The sequence below is a fragment of the Triturus cristatus genome, chromosome 9 (assembly GCF_964204655.1).
Source record: "Triturus cristatus chromosome 9, aTriCri1.1, whole genome shotgun sequence".
Classification (NCBI taxonomy): Eukaryota; Metazoa; Chordata; class Amphibia; order Caudata; family Salamandridae; genus Triturus; species Triturus cristatus.
In genome coordinates this window covers 1,054,755,797-1,054,773,820 of record NC_140592.1, presented here as the reverse complement: position 1 = coordinate 1,054,773,820, position 18,024 = coordinate 1,054,755,797, and the positions used below count along the sequence as shown (strand labels likewise).

At 45.2% G+C, this 18,024-nt stretch overlaps 1 protein-coding gene across 2 annotated transcripts in view; it reads left to right on the top strand.

Annotated features, from left to right (window-relative positions):
• INO80 (INO80 complex ATPase subunit) overlaps positions 1-18,024 on the top strand; it is a 670,892-nt gene that overhangs the window by 112,012 nt on the left and 540,856 nt on the right. For both annotated transcript variants that reach the window (XM_085626921.1, XM_085626922.1), the window contains exons 2-3: positions 10,049-10,249; positions 11,882-12,048. In XM_085626921.1, coding sequence (XP_085483047.1) covers positions 10,107-10,249; positions 11,882-12,048 — 310 coding nt within the window. In that variant the 5' untranslated portion in view covers positions 10,049-10,106. The remainder of the gene's footprint in view (positions 1-10,048; positions 10,250-11,881; positions 12,049-18,024) is intronic.

Below are 18,024 nucleotides of genomic sequence, written 5' to 3'. Positions count from 1 at the left end.
CCCAGGCCTTCCTGTTGATTTGCCTCCTCAGAAATGGCTGCCCCTCTTGTGGTCGTTCACAAGCCGGCCCAGCTACAGCTGCTTCGTAACCACATGCTTCAGTGCTACGGTACCTTGCCACTGGCCACTCTTAAGCGTGGCTTATAATCTGTCCGATTTCCATAGTACACTTGCGTGCAACCAGTTTTCTCGTGCTTGGAGTGTCCTTTTCAATGGGCTTTGGATCTCTGCCTCACAAACACCGCGTCTCCTGACCCGGACTTTGCCTTACTGATGAGCCCCCTAGTGTCTCATGAGCAGGACTGTTCCGGTATGGTCTGATTGCTTGTGCAGCCACCCTCAGAGTCATAGCTCAGTGGGATATCGGTGCAGCAGCACATGATTTCCTGCAACGGAGTTACATTGAGTACCACGCATGTTGCCCACCGTTGGTGCTGGAAGCACCCATCATTAATGAGCATGTTTGCTCCTTTGACTTATTAAACTGGATGGCGTCTACTTTTTCAGACGATGACAATGATTTGCGGTTGGAAGCTGTTGCCACTTTTGGCGTGTACACACTGATGGATTGATAAGACCAGGCCACACAGACCTCTTTTTTATTTTTTTATTTTCATTATTTTTTTTAATTTTACTTCCAAAAGGATATTTTTAAAACGAAAAGACCTTTACTCTTTCTCAAACCCAATTGACATTCTTCGCTTCCAGGTCGCATAAGCTCTTGTTGCTCAGACTTTTTTAACACTGTGTTCTACTTCGATCACTGTGCGTGGGACTGCCCAAGGGGAGGGTGTCGTGAGGGTTTAGGGGTGCCATCGGACATTGCTAAGTTACCATTAGTTCGTGCTTTGCATCACCGGCATCTTGCCGCTTATGCACACCACACTACATGTCTTGGTTCCTGTAAACACTTTTGCTTGTGCTGCTTCACATGGGAACTGTCTGCCTTTCACTATTTCTGTTGTGCTCTGAGTTCTCATCTGTACATCGTGTTCAAGGCCAGAAAACAACTCCACTGGTTAATTGGCTTTGGTCTGTCCCACACATATAGACATAACATGGAACACAGCTGCGCTTCTGACTTTTCGGGTGCTTTTAATATTGCACGGGATGCAAGTTATCAACACTTGGAGAAAACCTTTCCAGAGGAAGAGCTGTGCTTGTCCGTAGATGTAAATCCTATCATCTAAGACTTGAGGTAGGGGGTTCCGCTGTCCAAGCCCAGAAGTCTTCCACTGATATAATAAACATAGCTTGTAGCACGAGGAGGGTGGTAAAGCTCTATAAGGCTTCATCACTGTCATTATAATATGCTATCCCCGTTCGTATTATATGGAATTGTAACCATGCTGATTATATTGTTTTTATGCGTTTCCTTGCTAATGTTAGCACGTGTACTGCAATACAGAACATGTTAGTTGAAAAAAATATTTTAAACTATACAATGTCTCTGTGAACAAGTATTAGTATCTGAGCGAAAGAGTGTCTTGTTCCCACAAATTCTGATAGGCCCTGAGTCACATGTTCTAGGATATCCAATCATTGGTAGCTCCGCTGTAGTACGGAGAACGAATGGGATACTATAGCTAGTCGGATAGGGGTTCTGGGCACTGAGGTGTGTTATGGTACACCACAATACATCGAAGTCCTGGTTTCCTGTGCATAGTTCTGTGTATGTGCAGAATCCCTGCAACACTGCATGTTCCGAGAAGGTTGAGGATGTATTGTGGGAGGTTAAACACTTCAGGGATATTCAAGCTGAGTAGTTGTCTAGGGAAGAAAGGAGTAATGGGTTGAGTGATGATTAAGAGCCTATTTCATTATTTGTTGAGGTTTGAGGTGTCGCTTTGTTTTATAACATGATAAAACCTGATGACTGTGGGGATAAAAAGACCTATTCATGGTGATGGATGTGCACGGGGTCCTTGGTATAGTTGTTTATCATAATGGGCGATTATGTATCATGTGTATGCACCATGATATAGGCATGTCTCACCATGATATAGGCCTGTCTCACGGATTATGGTGTTGCCAGACCAGGAGGAGCACACACACAGCTACCCTGGTAATGGTAAAGGCCTGCTGCTCTTATTAAGAGTTAAGTAGCACAAGTGCAGTGGTGGCAGCATGCCGTTTTTGTAATAGTGATCAGTAGAGTAAATGGGCCTTTTTGCCTGTGTCACTGCTGCAAGGCCTTCCTGCTCAAAGTTCACTGTTGTGTACCTAACTCACCCTTGACCTACGTCATGTTAGTATGTGCAGCGCCCGTGTGATTTTGGGTGTGTGCTGTCATGTATGTGTGCCTGTGTGGCACATGCAGGCCTGTGGGTTCCATTTAGAAACCTACGGCCTTTGAAAGGCATGTGGAGGCAGAGGAGCCATCCCAGACAGTTCTGTGGATTGCCTGCATTCCTGAGAACATGATGGGACACACACTGGAGGAAGGGAGAGCCAGGCTCTCATGTGCACTTCAAAGGTGTTGTTTGATTCTGGAAAGGTCACTGATCATTGAGCCCTGGGCACAGATGAGGCTGCTAAAGGAATCGTAACAAGTAGTCCTGGAGTCCTTTGTAACATTTTGATAGGCATTTATGAGTGTGGATGACATCCAGTGTTGTTTGGGGTCATTCCTGTTGTGACAAACTATTTTGTAGACAAAGTACAAGACTTTGGAGTGAGCACTTCAAAGTGGGCAACCCCCACAACCAGAATTCAAAGACAAGAATTGACATCTGTGCCTGGAAATTGATTATAAAAAGGGGAGCATGAGCCACAATTGTCTCACTTGAGCGTGGAGCAGCTAAGCACAACTTCTGCCTGTGTCCTGTGCTGGGGAATAAGGTCTGCCTTTCTCCCTTCAGTGTCTGGGGACATTACCCAGGAGAATCAAGACCACATGCCCAGGAGCAGAGAGCACATACATCTGCCGAGACTAGGGGATGCTGTGAGGAGGAGGAGGAGGAGGAGGAGGAGATTGCCTGGAGGGAGTGAGGTCCAGTGAGGATCCTGTCGAGTGGAATCCTGAAGTTGACTGAGATTCTGGTCCATTTCGGACTTGCCACCCAGATCAACCTGCTCGCCATTGTTCACGACCGCTTTATTATGCGGGGCCACAGTGAAGACTAAAATCAGTTAGCCTGGTTCTTTGGCATGCCAAAAAGAGGACTACCACCCTTTGCAGTGCTGTGATCCGAAAGGGCCGGCACCCTCGCGTGCCATTGTTTGCAGCCCACATATGCCAAGTGCAGGCCGTCGTGAAGAGTTGCTGCCCTGGTGCATCGCTGTGGCAAAAGAGGACCTTCATCCTGTTCAGTGCTTTGACCGTAAGGGGCCTTCACTCGAGGAGCTGCTGTTGGTGTCCCCCACATGTCAAGTGGTGGCTAAGGTAAAAAGTAAGAGCCTTCACGCTGGTGCATTACTGATAAAGAAAAAGGCCATCGTCTTGTGCAGCACTTTGAACTGAAAGGGGCGTCGTCCTGTGTGAGACTCTTCGGAACTGCTGAATAAGTGGGGGCTGCGATGAAGAGAGGTGTTTCCCCGTTGCAGAGCATTTATCCCGCCCCCTACCCTTCATATGGTGACCGTTGTGAGTGAGCGCATGTGACTCCTTGACCACTGGTTCAAGGCCAGCACTCTCCCCAGCAGCTCCGTCTGTCTGCCGGTCTCCAGCCTCCAGCTCTGTGCCCTCCGTTCAGGGTTCGAGCCAGCAGCCCGTCCCTGCGCCGCTGCTCCACCCCTGCAGTTCGCCCATTTTGTCTGCTAGAGGCCCCCCCGTCCCTCATCGTTGCCCTTGTGTGCCTATACTTAGTTTATTTGTATTTTTCCTGATTCACTTTAGTGTTAGTGTGATTCTTGTTTCTTCTAGCCTCCCTGTGTGCTTGCGTTGTTTTTCCCGCCGCTGCTGCCCTTGCGGCCCCGCCCCCTGATCAGGCCCGCTCCCGCCCCCCTACCTGTGCTCCCGCCCCCGTCCTCTTCATATGGCGACCGCTGTGCGGTCGCGCCGAAGGCGTGCCTAAGACAAGCCTGTCTGTGCCGGTCCGCGTCTGGACCGCGCCCAGCGCCAGACCCCTTGGCCCCCGCAAGCACCACAACACCTGACACCACTACAACTCCAACATCCTCCACGCACTCAACGTCGGCCGACCAGCCACCTGCTTCCAGGCCACCCCGAAGCTCACCCACGGACCTTTCACCTGCCGAAACTGTAGCTACGCCAGCCAGCGCAGACCTACATGTCCTGTCCACCCCACCAAAGCAGGCCACAACAATCTCAGATGTATACTACTCAACACCCGCTCAACGTTGAACTCTGGGACCTTCTCAATTCATTCCCCAGACGTCGTTTTCCTGATGGAGACCTGGATGAACGCCTCCTCGGCACCCGACATAGCCATAGCCATCCCGGACGGCTACAAGATCACCCGCAGGGACCGAAACAACAAACCAGGAGGAGGAATCTCCATCGTCCTCAGGAACACCATCAAAATTTCGATCAACACCGAAGACTCCCTCAGCATAGCACACCTACACTTCCAGATCCACGTCGATCACACCACCACCCTCAGAGGAACCCTTGTCTACAGACCCCCGGGACCCCGACCACAGTTCAGCGACTCCATCGCCGACCTCATCAGCACGCATGCCCTCGCCTCCACAGACTACATCTTCCTCGGAGACCTGAACTTCCACCTCGAACGCCAACGACAGCAACTCCACAACCCTGATCGGCAAACTCACCAACCTTGGACTCAAACAGCTCATCACGACACCCACCCACTCCGCCGGACACGCGCTCGACCCCTTCTTCTCCGCCAGCAACCACGTCACCTTCAGCCACACCACTGAACTCCACTGGACCGACCACCACTGCATTCACTTCTCCTTCGAGAAACACACCGCGCACAACCAACCGCAACAAATCCCACACCGCAGCTGGAACAAAGTCACCGAAGACCAGCCCCCACCGCCCTCGCCCGAGACCCCCCACCCCCATCCGAGCCCTCTGACACCAACGCAGCGGCCTACAACTTCAGACTATGGATCAATGACTGCGCCAACACCCTTGCCCCGATCAGGAAACCCTCTAACAGGCGCACCCACACGAGAGCCATCTGGTTCAACGCCGATCTCCAGACTTCAGAGCAAACCTGCCGAAGACTCGAGAAGCAGTGGCGCCAAGACCAGACACCAGACAACCACGCAGCCCTCAAGAACGAGAGACGCAAGCACCACAAACTCATTTGATCAGCCAAAAGGACCTCCTTCAAGGAACGCATTGACAACAACGCACACGACAGGAAAGAGCTCTTCAACATCGTGAAAGAACTCATCTCCCCCAGCTCCAGCTCCAGCTCCAATGACATCCCGCCATCGCAAGAACTCTGCAACTCCCTGGCCACCTTCTTCCACCGCAAGATCGCAGACATCCACGACACCCAGACACAGACGCACGACACCCCCGACCTGACGCCCACCAAACACACCGACCTCCTGCTCTCCTGGAACAACGTCAACGACGAAGACACCACCAAAATCATGAACACCATCCACTCCGGCTCACCTTCCGACCCCTGCCCCCACCACATCTTTAACAAAGCAAGCTCCATCATTGCACCTCAACTCCAAAAGATCATCAACAGCTCCTTTGAGACCGCCGCCTTCCTGGAGAGCGAGAAACACACTGAGATCAGCGCCCTATTCAAAAAACCAAAGGCGGACCCAAAGGACCTCAAGAACTTTCGTCCCATCTCCCTGCTCCTGTTCCCGTCAAAAGTCATTGAGAAAACCGCCAACAGACAACTGACCCACTTCCTAGAGAAGAACAACATCCTGGACTCCTCCCAATCCGGTGTCCACAGTAACCACAGCACCAAAACCGCCCTCATCGCTGCCACCGACGACATCAGGACCCTGCTGGATAACGGTGAAGCAGCGGCCCTCATCCTTCTGGACCTCTCGGTCGCCTACGACACCGCATGCCACCACACCCTGCGCACACGCCTCCACAACGCAGGGGTCCGTGACAGAACCTTGAACTGGATCATCTCCTTCCTCACCGGCAGAACCCAGAGAGTCCGCCTCCCCCCTCTCTGATCAGAAGCCACCACGATCACCTGCGGCGTACCCCAAGGATCATCTCTCAGCCCGACCCTTTTCAACATCTACATGGCACCACTCGCAAACATCGTCCGAGCGCACCACCTAAACATCATCTCGTAGGCCGATGACACCCAGCTGATCTTGTCCCTCACCAAGGACCCGGCCACCGCCAAATCCAACCTCCACGAGGGAATGAAGGCCGTCGCAGAGTGGATGAAGACCAGCCGTCTGAAACTGAACTCTGACAAGTCAGAGGTCCTCATCCTCGGCTCCACCCCCTCCGCATGAGATGACTCCTGGTGGCCGGCCATGCTAGGAGCCGCCCCGACACCCACCAGCCACGCACGCAACCTGGGGTTCATCCTGGACTCAACGTTCTCTATGACCTAGCAAGTCAACGCTGTCTCCTCCTCCTGCTTCAACACCCTCCACATGCTCCGCAAGATCTACAGATGGATCCCCACCGAAGCCAGAAGGACGGTCACCCATGCCCGCGTCAGCAGTAGGTTGGACTATGGCAACGCACTCTACGTAGGAACCACGGCCAAACTTCAGAAAAGACTCCAACGCATACAAAACTCCTCCACACGCCTCATTCTCGGTATCCCTCGCCACAGCCATATCGCCACCTACCTGAGAGACCTGCACTGGGTCCCAGTCAACAAGAGGATCACCTTCAAGCTCCTCACCCACGCTCACAAAGCACTCCACAACGCCGGACCAGCATACCTCAACGAACGACTCACCTTCTACACCCCGAACCGCCAGCTTCGCTCTGCTGACCTCGCCCTCGCCACCGTCCCACGCATCCACCGAACGACCACCAGCAGCAGATCATTCTCCCATCTCGCCGCCAAGACATGGAACACCCTCCCCATCCACCTGCCACAGACCCAGGACCTGCCAACCTTCAGGAGACTCCTCAAGACCTGGCTGTTCGATCAGTAGCTGCTTCATCCTCCACCCTCTCTAGCGCCTTGAGACCCTCACGGGTGAGTAGCGCGCTCTACAAATGCTTGATGGACTTGAACCCAGAAACACTTGACACCTGCAGCTGGACTCAGGAAGATTTACAACCGAACGAAGGAGAGCTGTAGACTCCTTCTACCTCATCTACAGCATCCAGACTTCTGCTCACCACCGAACAGCTGATGTGCACATGAGACTTCCAAGCTGCAACTCCAGCGATAGCGGGTAAGCCTGTTTGCCGAACCGCTGAGCCTCTGGAGAAACTGACTAAAAGTGCTATGGTACTTAGATACCTTAACTTTGAAGAAGCCATCATGGAACGTCTAAGACTTATACTTAGTTACTAGAGTCGCCTGACCCGAATGTTGTCATGCATGAATGAGGAATCTCATAGTCTTTAAACAGGGAAGTAGGACTCAGGGACTTACCTAAGCGAACAGTAGAGTACCGGCCCTAGAAAGACTTTGTGTATTAATTGTTTAGTGTATGTTTCACTTTGCATTCATGCATAAATACTATTTTTTTCATAAAGGCAAGTATCTAGTTGGATGTCCATTTATTGGGATTGCTGAGTGTGTGGTTGAGTTGTGGGCTTATGCACCGCTTGCATCGGCCTCTCCCGCAGAGAAGACTTGTGGAACTTTAGGGGACTGTGGTGATTGTTTGTGAATTCTGTGTTGAATTTGTGTTGGTATATAAATACTCCTCCTTTCATAAAAGAAAGTATTTTACTGGATAATCATTTATTGCTGTTATTGAACGACATCGACCCCAGTATACCACAAACTATAAAAACACATTTCTATCTCTCACACTTCCTCTTCCATCACACCACCAAACACCTCGTCCCTTAACATGACAAATGCACCTCGGTGGTCATCAGGCACAACATGGTAACACTTTGTCGGAAAATTTAGGAAAAACAACACATTTCCAACCACACATCCACATGGTGTGGCATGCTATCATTGTAGCTAAGCGCTTCACCGCCCCACAAAGGGGTAGTATGCACTGTACAAATACAATACTTTATTTCACACGCACATACTGTTGTTTCTTTCTGCAGTTTCACATCATCAGATTACATGCTGTTTCAAAACCCTCGCCCCACTATATTCTTTAAACCCATGGTGAAAAATTGTCCTTGATTGAAAACTGTTGTTTTTTTCCCTTTCCTTTCTTTCTATTGAAAGACCCTTTCCTTACCTTCCACCCTCTGCATGCCTGCTGTGTGTGAAGCCTAGAATATGTTGCATTACTGTCTGCCTTATTCTCTATTGTTGTATTTCCGCAAATTGCCCATACCTTATTTTCTAGAACACAACTTCCTCTTTGAAACCACATCACTGAAACCTAATAATACTTAGGGCCTGATTTAGATCTTGATGGATGGATTACTCCCTTACAATAGTGACAGATATCCCGTCTGCCGAAATATAAATCCCATAATATATAATGGGATTTATATTTCGTCCGGCAGGATATACATCACCGCTGTAAAGGAGTTTCCCGTCTGCCAAGATCTAAATCAGGCCCTTAATCTCCTCTAGCCTATTCACCTCATCAACCATCTGCTTGAACTCTCAACCCATCTCCCAGTAATGATCACACCAAAATACTATTAATTTGATCTAACTCAAAAGACGGGACATGCATGTAATTTTTGCTTGAGATCACAAGGCTAATAGCAGAAACCAACAATACCATCTGGGCTAACTAGTAAACTTGGGTCCCAGAATTGAGTGCTACTCACCACAAAGTGCTTAAATGCCTGTTCAGGGGAAAGTAGTGCTATATAACTGCAAGTTCAACATAGTACATTAGAATGTATATCTGGTATCGGCCATTAACGACTTTTGAGGTGCAATTTCTTGTCTTGCGACTGCGTCAGAATACTGATTGGCTGGGAACAGAGGAGTACGTTGGACTAGGATTAACACGATCAATGTGAAGGAACTGTTGTCCTTCCACAATCTTTGTTGTGCACGGAAGTGCCTTCAGTGTCTCCTGGAACGTGATACATGCATGACACAATGCCTCTTCCAAAATCCTAAAATTAAGAGTGACATTTTAGAGGAATGTTGTTGTCAAATCTGTTTGATAAGTTAGGGCCGTGATGATGGTCTGTAGGTACCTAGACGTACTCTTCGTTACCATGCAATTTGTTATTAATAAGTTAATATAAATGGGCTCCATTTAGCCGTAAGACACGTATAGGAGCAATTCAACAATTCATAATCTCAAGTGGGTGATCTGGAAGATTACTTTGGACTGCAAGATTTAGCTAGGCTATGTAGTAAACTGCAATCATCACCAGAAACGAATACTCCTATAATTTGACCTCCTGAAGGCAGACGGTGCTAATGCTCTTGAACAGTTAAATGAATTTAAATGGAATCTCGAGGTAATTATTGATAGACACAGATGCTTAGTGGACACTGTCCTTGATACTCGAAATAGCATACTGGAGCTTGTGCACGAAAACCAGAAAACAAGGCTGCTTTAATTTCAAGTAGGTTGTACAACCTTTCCCAACAGTTTAGTTTGGGCTGTTGTAGATTTTTATTGGTCAAATAATGGATTGAATATTTAAATAGCAGTAGTTCTGGGGCTACAGCGCTGATTTAAAATGGTCCATCTTGATCACAGAATCATCTGTAAACAGAAGATCCTTGAGATGCAAAGTTCTGATATGAAATGCATAGGAAATTAGCAATGAAATATGGATTGCATCCTAAGTTATCCGTTCAGCAAAATGAAAGCTAAAGATCCCATTTGAAATGGAATAGTCTAGTTGGAAGAAATCTGGAATTTATAACTGACAATTCATTTAAATGACTGATTTGACAAAATGTTTCTCATGATTGTTTTTTTGTGGTGGGTTATAGTTTATTGGCTGCTCACTTTCTGATTTTTGTTTGGTTTCATTGAGCATCTTCTTTATCGCTGCTTTTGTTTTGTGTATTTTGTTTGTTTGCAGCTCTGTGCTTCCTTGTGTTTGAAGGCGCCCATGCTCTGCATGAGGAGAGGCAGGGTCTATGGCCTCAGAGCTGGGTGTTGGAGAAGATGGGTCCTGTGCCGATCTGGCAAAGCCGATTTACCTGCAGTATCTTGAGCGAGCCCTGCGTTTGGATCAGTTTCTCCGGCAAACCTCTACTGTCTTCAACCGCAGTATCTCTAGGTACTTCTTCCCTTTGTCCATTTTGTTACATTGCTTGCTATCGTAGATTAGTCTTTTTGACCATACTGAGACTGCCTTTTTATTTTCTTAAGATATCGTGGTGGTTTCAGAAAATGTAAAGATTTAGAATGTTGTAGAGTGACTGTGGTGGAGATACATGGGCGCACAAAAATAGTCCAGAAACAAGTTCAATATACTTTTTTTTTCCATGCATGATGAATGAGAGTCTAACATCTACAAGGTGCTCCCACCAGCTAGACTGTGATTTAGGGGTATAACTTGGCTCAGTCTGGAGTATCATGAGTTATGATATTGTGCAAGGTGAAAACCCTTGCTCCTAGATGGATGACTCCTTTGGTGAAAATAGAACAGAAAATACAAATATTAAGTGAAAATGTGTAAGGTCTCAAATCACTCGTTGGAATTAATAGATTTTCTCCCAATATTAAGTGCAATAAACTACCTTACCAGTACTGCTGATAGTGAGGGATAACATAATGGAATTATAAAAGGCCTGGGCCCACAGGGGAGGCAGAGATTCGGATCGGGTTTGCAGGTATGAACATATGTAGAAGGGAGCAGAGTAGAAGTGGGCAATGTGGCTTTTCTGTCACTGCTTCTACCCTATGCCTGAGATAAAGATGATTCACACTGAATTTTAGGGTTGAGAGCTGATGCATTTTGGTGCTCCATCAGACACCCTTGTGCTAGCCAGGGCAAGGCTTGTAAGCACAATGTGTCTCATTCCGTTTAAATGTGATTTAAATATTTTACCCAGGTCTCCGTATCATATCACTGTATGCGAAGTCTAGTTGGGCATTAATGACTTGGGAAATGGCCCAAAAAATGTGGAAACTGTTAGACCATGGGGCTTACTGTTGATCACATGGCCTGGAGTTGCCTGGACATCGAACGTTTCTGGGCTACGATAATTGAGTCAATTAACACGATACTCACGACCCAATTATCCCCTTCACCCAAACTTTGCTTGTTGGGATATGTGCAGAATGTTCCCCCGGGTCGTCTCAGATTGCTGGCCATACTTCTGCTCCTGGCCAAGCGCCGGGTTGCAATGCACTGGGGAAAACGACTCCCACCTGCTTCTGAATCCTGGGTATTGCATGTCACGTTCTGCCAGGAACAACTGGCTACTTACTGGGAACTCCTGCCCCTAGCTACTCGACCCAAAGACATCTGGGGACCCTTTCTGACCTGGCTGTCCACTCGTAACACAGACACCACACAGAACTCGGAAACTCCCAGTACAACCCATTGATGGTTGAGCATTGATTATATCCGCTGGTCACGCAATGCCCTAGCCTCTCCACACACCATACAAGTTTTTGATTTCTGACCTACATGTCTTGATATCTTCCTTGATTTCCTAATACCATGATGTACCATATGAATGTGCCTCTTAATGTGATGCCTTTGTTTTCGGTTTAATGGTTCTTTGTTTTATCACAATATTCTCTCACCATATACTTTGCATTATCTGCTGACTGTTTGTACTTGTTACATTGAATGCCAATAAAGAAATAAAAAAAAATAAAAAAAGAAATGGACCTCTGGTGAATGGCAATGAATAAAATATCTAGTTGCCATGGTGAAAAGGACCTTTGCTTCTTTCAGTGATGAGAGTGAAGATGGTTTGGATGACAATCCACTGCTCCCCCAGTGTGGAGACCCTTTAATAACAGTCAAAGAGGAGCCTCTGTCACCATTGCTTGGAGAAACATCTGGAGGAGGACACTCTGGGTTGATAACAACGCATTCTATAAATGGAGTGCTACAGCCAGGTGAGAAATTCAGCTGTATTTGTTCCATGCTGTGTTAGCATTGTGTGCTCGTGTTGCATGGGACCTTGGATTCTGGTAGTTTGAATTTAGATTTCAGTTATTTTTGTCATACGAGTTTGAAGTGTGTATGTGTCTGTATTTCAGCTGAATCAGTCTGTCATGTTGGATCTTAAAGTGTCTTATGCAATGCCTGGCTTTCTTTGCAAAGCCTTTTAAATGGCTGAACTGTTAAACTGGATATTTGTGTTCTTAACAGGGGTGTCTCAAGTTCACACTTTTGAGACTGGGTAGGGATTTTGTGCACAGTTTTGAAAACAAATTTTGATGATGTGTAAGTCTTCTGTTGATTTTCCAAACGGTACGTTTTAAACTGCCCTGGAAGTCTCAGCTTATACCACACATTGTTAAGTGTAGATGATGGGGAAAGCACAGAGACGGCCTGGTAATTGTATTGGCATGATAAAAATGGAGGAAAGTGGGTGTTTTCAAAAGTTGGCTTCAAATTCTTTTTTCAGCAGGAAGCGTACATCTGATTGAAAGTAAGCCCAAAAAATGGTATTTTGTTTTCTAAAAGACAAAATGTAGCTGATGCTGTGGAAATTCTCATATGTAGACACCAGACACATCATATGGCCTGTGAAATCAACTCCAGTCACTGACCATGTCATGAGTGATGTAATATGTGACGTCATCAGCAGTGCATTGCGGGGGCGCGAGTTATAGTTAGCTGAACTAACTATAACAGGGGAATTTCTAGGGTTTTGTACGAGGGAAATGTCCAGCTAACTATAATACCCCTGAAACCTATGGTTTTTTCAGTGAATTTCGAAGGTTTGTTAAATGCCAATTCCTAACTATAACGCCCCTGAAACCTTTGTTTTTTTCAGTGAATTTCAAAGGTTTTTTTAAATGCCAATTCCTAACTATAACGTGCATGAAACCTATGGTTTTTTCAGTGAATTTCAAAGGTTTTTTAAATGCTAATACCTATCTATAACTTATATCATGAAAAGCATTCTTTTTTAAAAGTAGGGTGCACATTAGTTTTGTGGAAAAGCATCTTTGTGATTGGTTAAGAAAAAACAGTTTCAACGTGGAGTACATATCATAGGATAAAATTTGTTCAGCTCAACCACACCTGCTACTTGCATTTGGAAGGCACTGTTCGAACTTAAAACAATCGTCAACTTTTAACCTGCACATGTCGTTAAATGTTCAAGAAAATGTTACAAAAAAATATCGTAAAGTTTTAAAAAATGGATGAACTTTTAACCTGCACGTATTGGAGAATGTTCTAGAAAGTGTGTTGATAGAATACGTTGCACTTCTGACTTCTATGTGTTGTTGAATATTTTAAAAAACGGTTCATATGGAAAATTAAAAAGAAACCAATAGAGAAGTTTTGAAACCTAAAAGAATCAAGGAACTATTCTAATTTATTCTTTACATGTATTTATGTGTGCAGCAACAAAATTATAGACACAACAGCACTAGGAAAAGGAAGAAGCAGAGAGTAGGGGGAGATGGGCAGAATGGCACACATGCACAATTAAGTACAACACACTTATAGACTAACAATGGCCAAAATGAAACACACCAACAAGGAGCACAAGTCACACAACCTGCCAACATCACACCACTGAACGAGCATAGAAGTGAAAACCACGCTGCATTCATAGAGGATGTGTACAAAGGCCAGTCGTTGGTGTTGTGGGATGTCTGCGACCGTGGTCATCATGGATGAGATGCCCAGCATGTGGCACATGGTCGAGTTCACTGTGTGTTATGTTGCCAAACGGCTGCTCCTCCCTCCCACAAGCCCCCACACTTTTGTACGGTGAGCTGTTGTATCTCGTGCACTCCTACAGCACGCCATTGTAATGCCTATTTGCGCATCTCCTGCTACATTCCAACTACAACATCACAGTGCCGTTTGGAGGTGGTGCATGCCACTTTACAACATCGACTGCTGCGGCTCTTGTAACAGGCCACACCAGAACACAGAGACACACTTACCGCACTTCCTGTACACGGACATGTCCGAGACACCCCGTTCCCCTTGCCGGATAGGCACACCCCTGCACTGACCTGTGAACGACAGACCAGCACACGCCAGTTGTGCATGCAGGAGGATGCGTATGTAGCTACACATCCAGGCTCACTGCCAATGCTGAGGTGACAGCACACTGTGATGTTGCAGGGCTCGTGCCTATCATGCTAAGACAATGACCACAGGGACACACTTACTAAGATGTGGGTTTGGGGGGCATTGGCGGTCCTGCAGTTGTTGAGATGAGTCTTCTGGCCCTCATGGGTATCCCTGTATCATGCTCATTGACTCTATGGCACCTGTGGGTGTTCTGGTGTGGCTCTTGGCTGTGTTCCCTTTCATGGTGCAGGTAGTTGTTCTGCTTAACACCAGCAGAAAGCAGGTGTAAAATCCCTGGTGCTAACGTGTCTTATCGCCGCAATTTGTTTCGCATTGCAATTGGTGTGAAAGTTGTGATGTGATTTTTTTTTTGTGTGCACAACAATATACGAACTGAGCAGTGTATCTCGTCAAGATCCAGCACCTGACACACTATTCCCAATCAATATAAATACAATGAGATTTCTTAATAGATTTTGTGTGTACACTGTAAGTGCAGCCAATACCTCAGTGCAATACAATACAGGATTTTAGTATTTAGAATAAATCGCAAAGGTGCACCTCGTGTCTTTTTGCACGGGAACGCCTACTCTCCATTTCATTATCAGCACTTTAACGGAAGTAAAGTTGAGATAAATCTAACACACTATTCAGAAGTTGGTGCAAACTGCAGATATCACCAGTATTCCAGCGATAAGTGCCCCAAAATTTAACACCATGGTGGACTCCATCAAATAACAGTAATAAGAACAAGAAAGTCACACAGCAGTTAAGAGAACAACCAAAAACATTATTAAATTTGTTTTCAAACTTTATTTTTTATAATAATAAATATATAAACGATAAACTATTTTCAAACTTTATTTTTTTATTAACATAAATATAAACAATAAACTAATAAACAAAATGTAACAACAATAATACAAAACAACAAGGCGAACACTCCTGTAGGAACCACGGATGTCGATGACAGACCTGGAAAATCAGAAAGATTGTTAAAAAAACAACAACATGGTATTCTCAACAAAATACCACAAGAAAAAAAATAACCGATATATAAAATGTATACAGCTAACAAAATTTTATAAGTTTAACTTACAAAAACTGTAAATGTTGCCGCTTTAAAATATTTACCGAATCTGAGGAATTTTTTTTGCAGAAGGCACCACGCCCACAACGTTTTTCTTCAGTGGTGAAGAAATTTTTAACTTTTTCCAAGGGGAAAACAAAGACCAATGCCACCTTCTTCACTCGCAAGATTTGCCAAAGAGTTCTGTTACGAGGGGATCCTACCAAAAAATACTCGTGCGGCACAGCAAGTATGATGAAACACCTAAGGACCCTTCATCCAAACAATCTTGCACGAGAAGAGTGCAAACAGATGAGAAACACTCCTGTTCTGTATCTGTAAAAAAGAATCACAAATAAATGTATATTAATAACTTTCAAATTTATACTATTCCATTACTGTACAAACACATTTTATATAAAAACTGACTAAGAAACTATAGCCCTGAACCACAAGTGTGACGATCGTTAAAACACTACATGCATAGTGCATACTACTTTGAAGCAGTTCATGCCCTAAAGCCTACCTCACTAAAAGACTACATGCTAACTGACTAAATGATTACAGTACTATAAGGAGACACACTGGGTGAGTGACAGGGTGTTTGCTAGAAGAGTATGAATACTAACTAGGTTTTTGAAGGTGTGAAACACAACTGTGTAGGTGATTAGAGGACTGCATCCATACTGCATAGGCATTTAAAGCAGTCCATGTGCTAAGGCCTGGCTCACTGCATGACTACATGGGTACTGACTGAATGATTAGAGTACAGCAAGGAGAGTGCCTAGGTGAATTTATAAGTGCTAGGCTTTTCACACAGGGAATGGATTAGTACTTGGTACTGAATGGGTCACTAGAGGAGTACAAAGGCAGTGACAAGTGCTGGACTGTATGGATACTGACTAGGAAATTTAAAGTGTGAAAGACAAGTGTCTAGGTGGTTAGAAGACTGCATGCATAGTGCATAGGGGTTTGAAACAGTCCATGTGCTAAGGCCTGGCTCAGTGTATGAATACTTAGGCAGTGACTGGATGATTAGAGTACTGCAAAGATAGTATCTTGGTGAATTTATAAGTGTTTGGGTTTTAGCACAGTGAATGGATTAGTACATGGTGCTGAATGGGTCACTAGAGGACTGCAAAGGGAGTGACAGGGTATTTCCTGGAAGTGTATGGATACTGACTAGGGAATTAAAGGTGAGAAAGACAATTGTGTAGGTGGTTAGAGGACTGCATGCATAGTGGATAAGGGTTTGAAGCAGTCCATATACTAAGGCCTGGGTCACTGGATGAGTACTTGGGTACTGACTGAATGATTAGAGTACTGCAAGGAGAGTGCCTGGGTGAATTTATTAGGGTTTGGCGCAGCGAATGGATTAGTACATGATGCTGAATGGGTCACTAGAGGAGTGCAAATGGAGTGACAGGGTGTTTGCTGGAAGTGAACGGATACTGACTGGGGAATTGAAGGTGTGAAAGACAAGTGTGTAGGTGCTTAGAGGACTGCATGCATAGTGGATAGGGGTTTGAAGAAGTCCATGTGCTAAGACCTGGCTCAGTGCATGAATACTTAGGCAGTGACTGAATCATAAGAGTACTGGAAAGAGAGTGTCTTGGTGAATTTATAAGTGTTTGGGTTTTGACACAGTGAATGGATTAGTACATACTGTTGAATGGGTCTCTAGAGGACTGCAAAGGAAGTGACAGGATGTTTCCTGGAAGTGTATGGATACTGACTAGGGAATTGAAGGTGTAAAAGACAAATCTATAGTATGTTAGAACACTACATGCATACTGCATAGACATTTGAAGCAGTCTATTTGGTACTTAGAAACTGACTAAATAATCAGACTACTTCTAGGACAGTGCTTAGGTAAATCTTTTACATTTTCAGTTCTGCCACAGTGAACAGAAAAGTACATGGTACTGCACTTTAGTGTCAACCCCTGACTCATTTTATCAATGCATAAGCAAAGACTAGCTTCTAATGCTACTAAAACTTGACAATATGAGAGGTTTTAAATTAGTTATCTGTCAGCAAATACACGATGTTACCAAATGCTTCTCTCACAGTTGTTCTCAAATGCACACAGACTCAGTGTAATTCTAGACAACAACCACTATACCTAGGAGTTTACCAAAAATCATTCACTACTGTGGAAGTGGTAAGCGAACTGCACACAATCTTCATATTTCAGGACTGCACTTTTGTGTCAAAGCCTGACTCATTTAATCAAAGCATAAGCAAAGACTGGCTTCTAATGCTACTAAAACTTCACAACATGACCGGTTTTAAAACAGGTATATGTCAGCAAATACACAATGTTACCAAATGCATCTCTCACAATCCTTACCCAAATGCACACAGACTCACAGTGTGATTTTAAACAAGCAACACTATCCTAGGAGTTTACCAAAACTCATTCACTACTCTGGAAGAGTTAATGTTACTGCACACAATCTACATATTTAAGTACACCACATCAGTGTCAAAGCATGACTCATTTAATCAACGCATAAGCAAAGTCTGGATTCTAATCCTACTAAAACTTCACAACATGACAGGTTTTAAAACAGTTATCTGTCAGCAAATACATGATGTTACCAAATGCTTCTCTCACAGTGATCCCAAATGCACACTAACTCACAGTGTGATTCTAGACAAGCACCACTATCCCTATGAGTTTACCAAAACTCATTCACTACAGTGCAAGTGGTAAGGGAACTGCACACAATCTACATATTTCACAACTGCAATT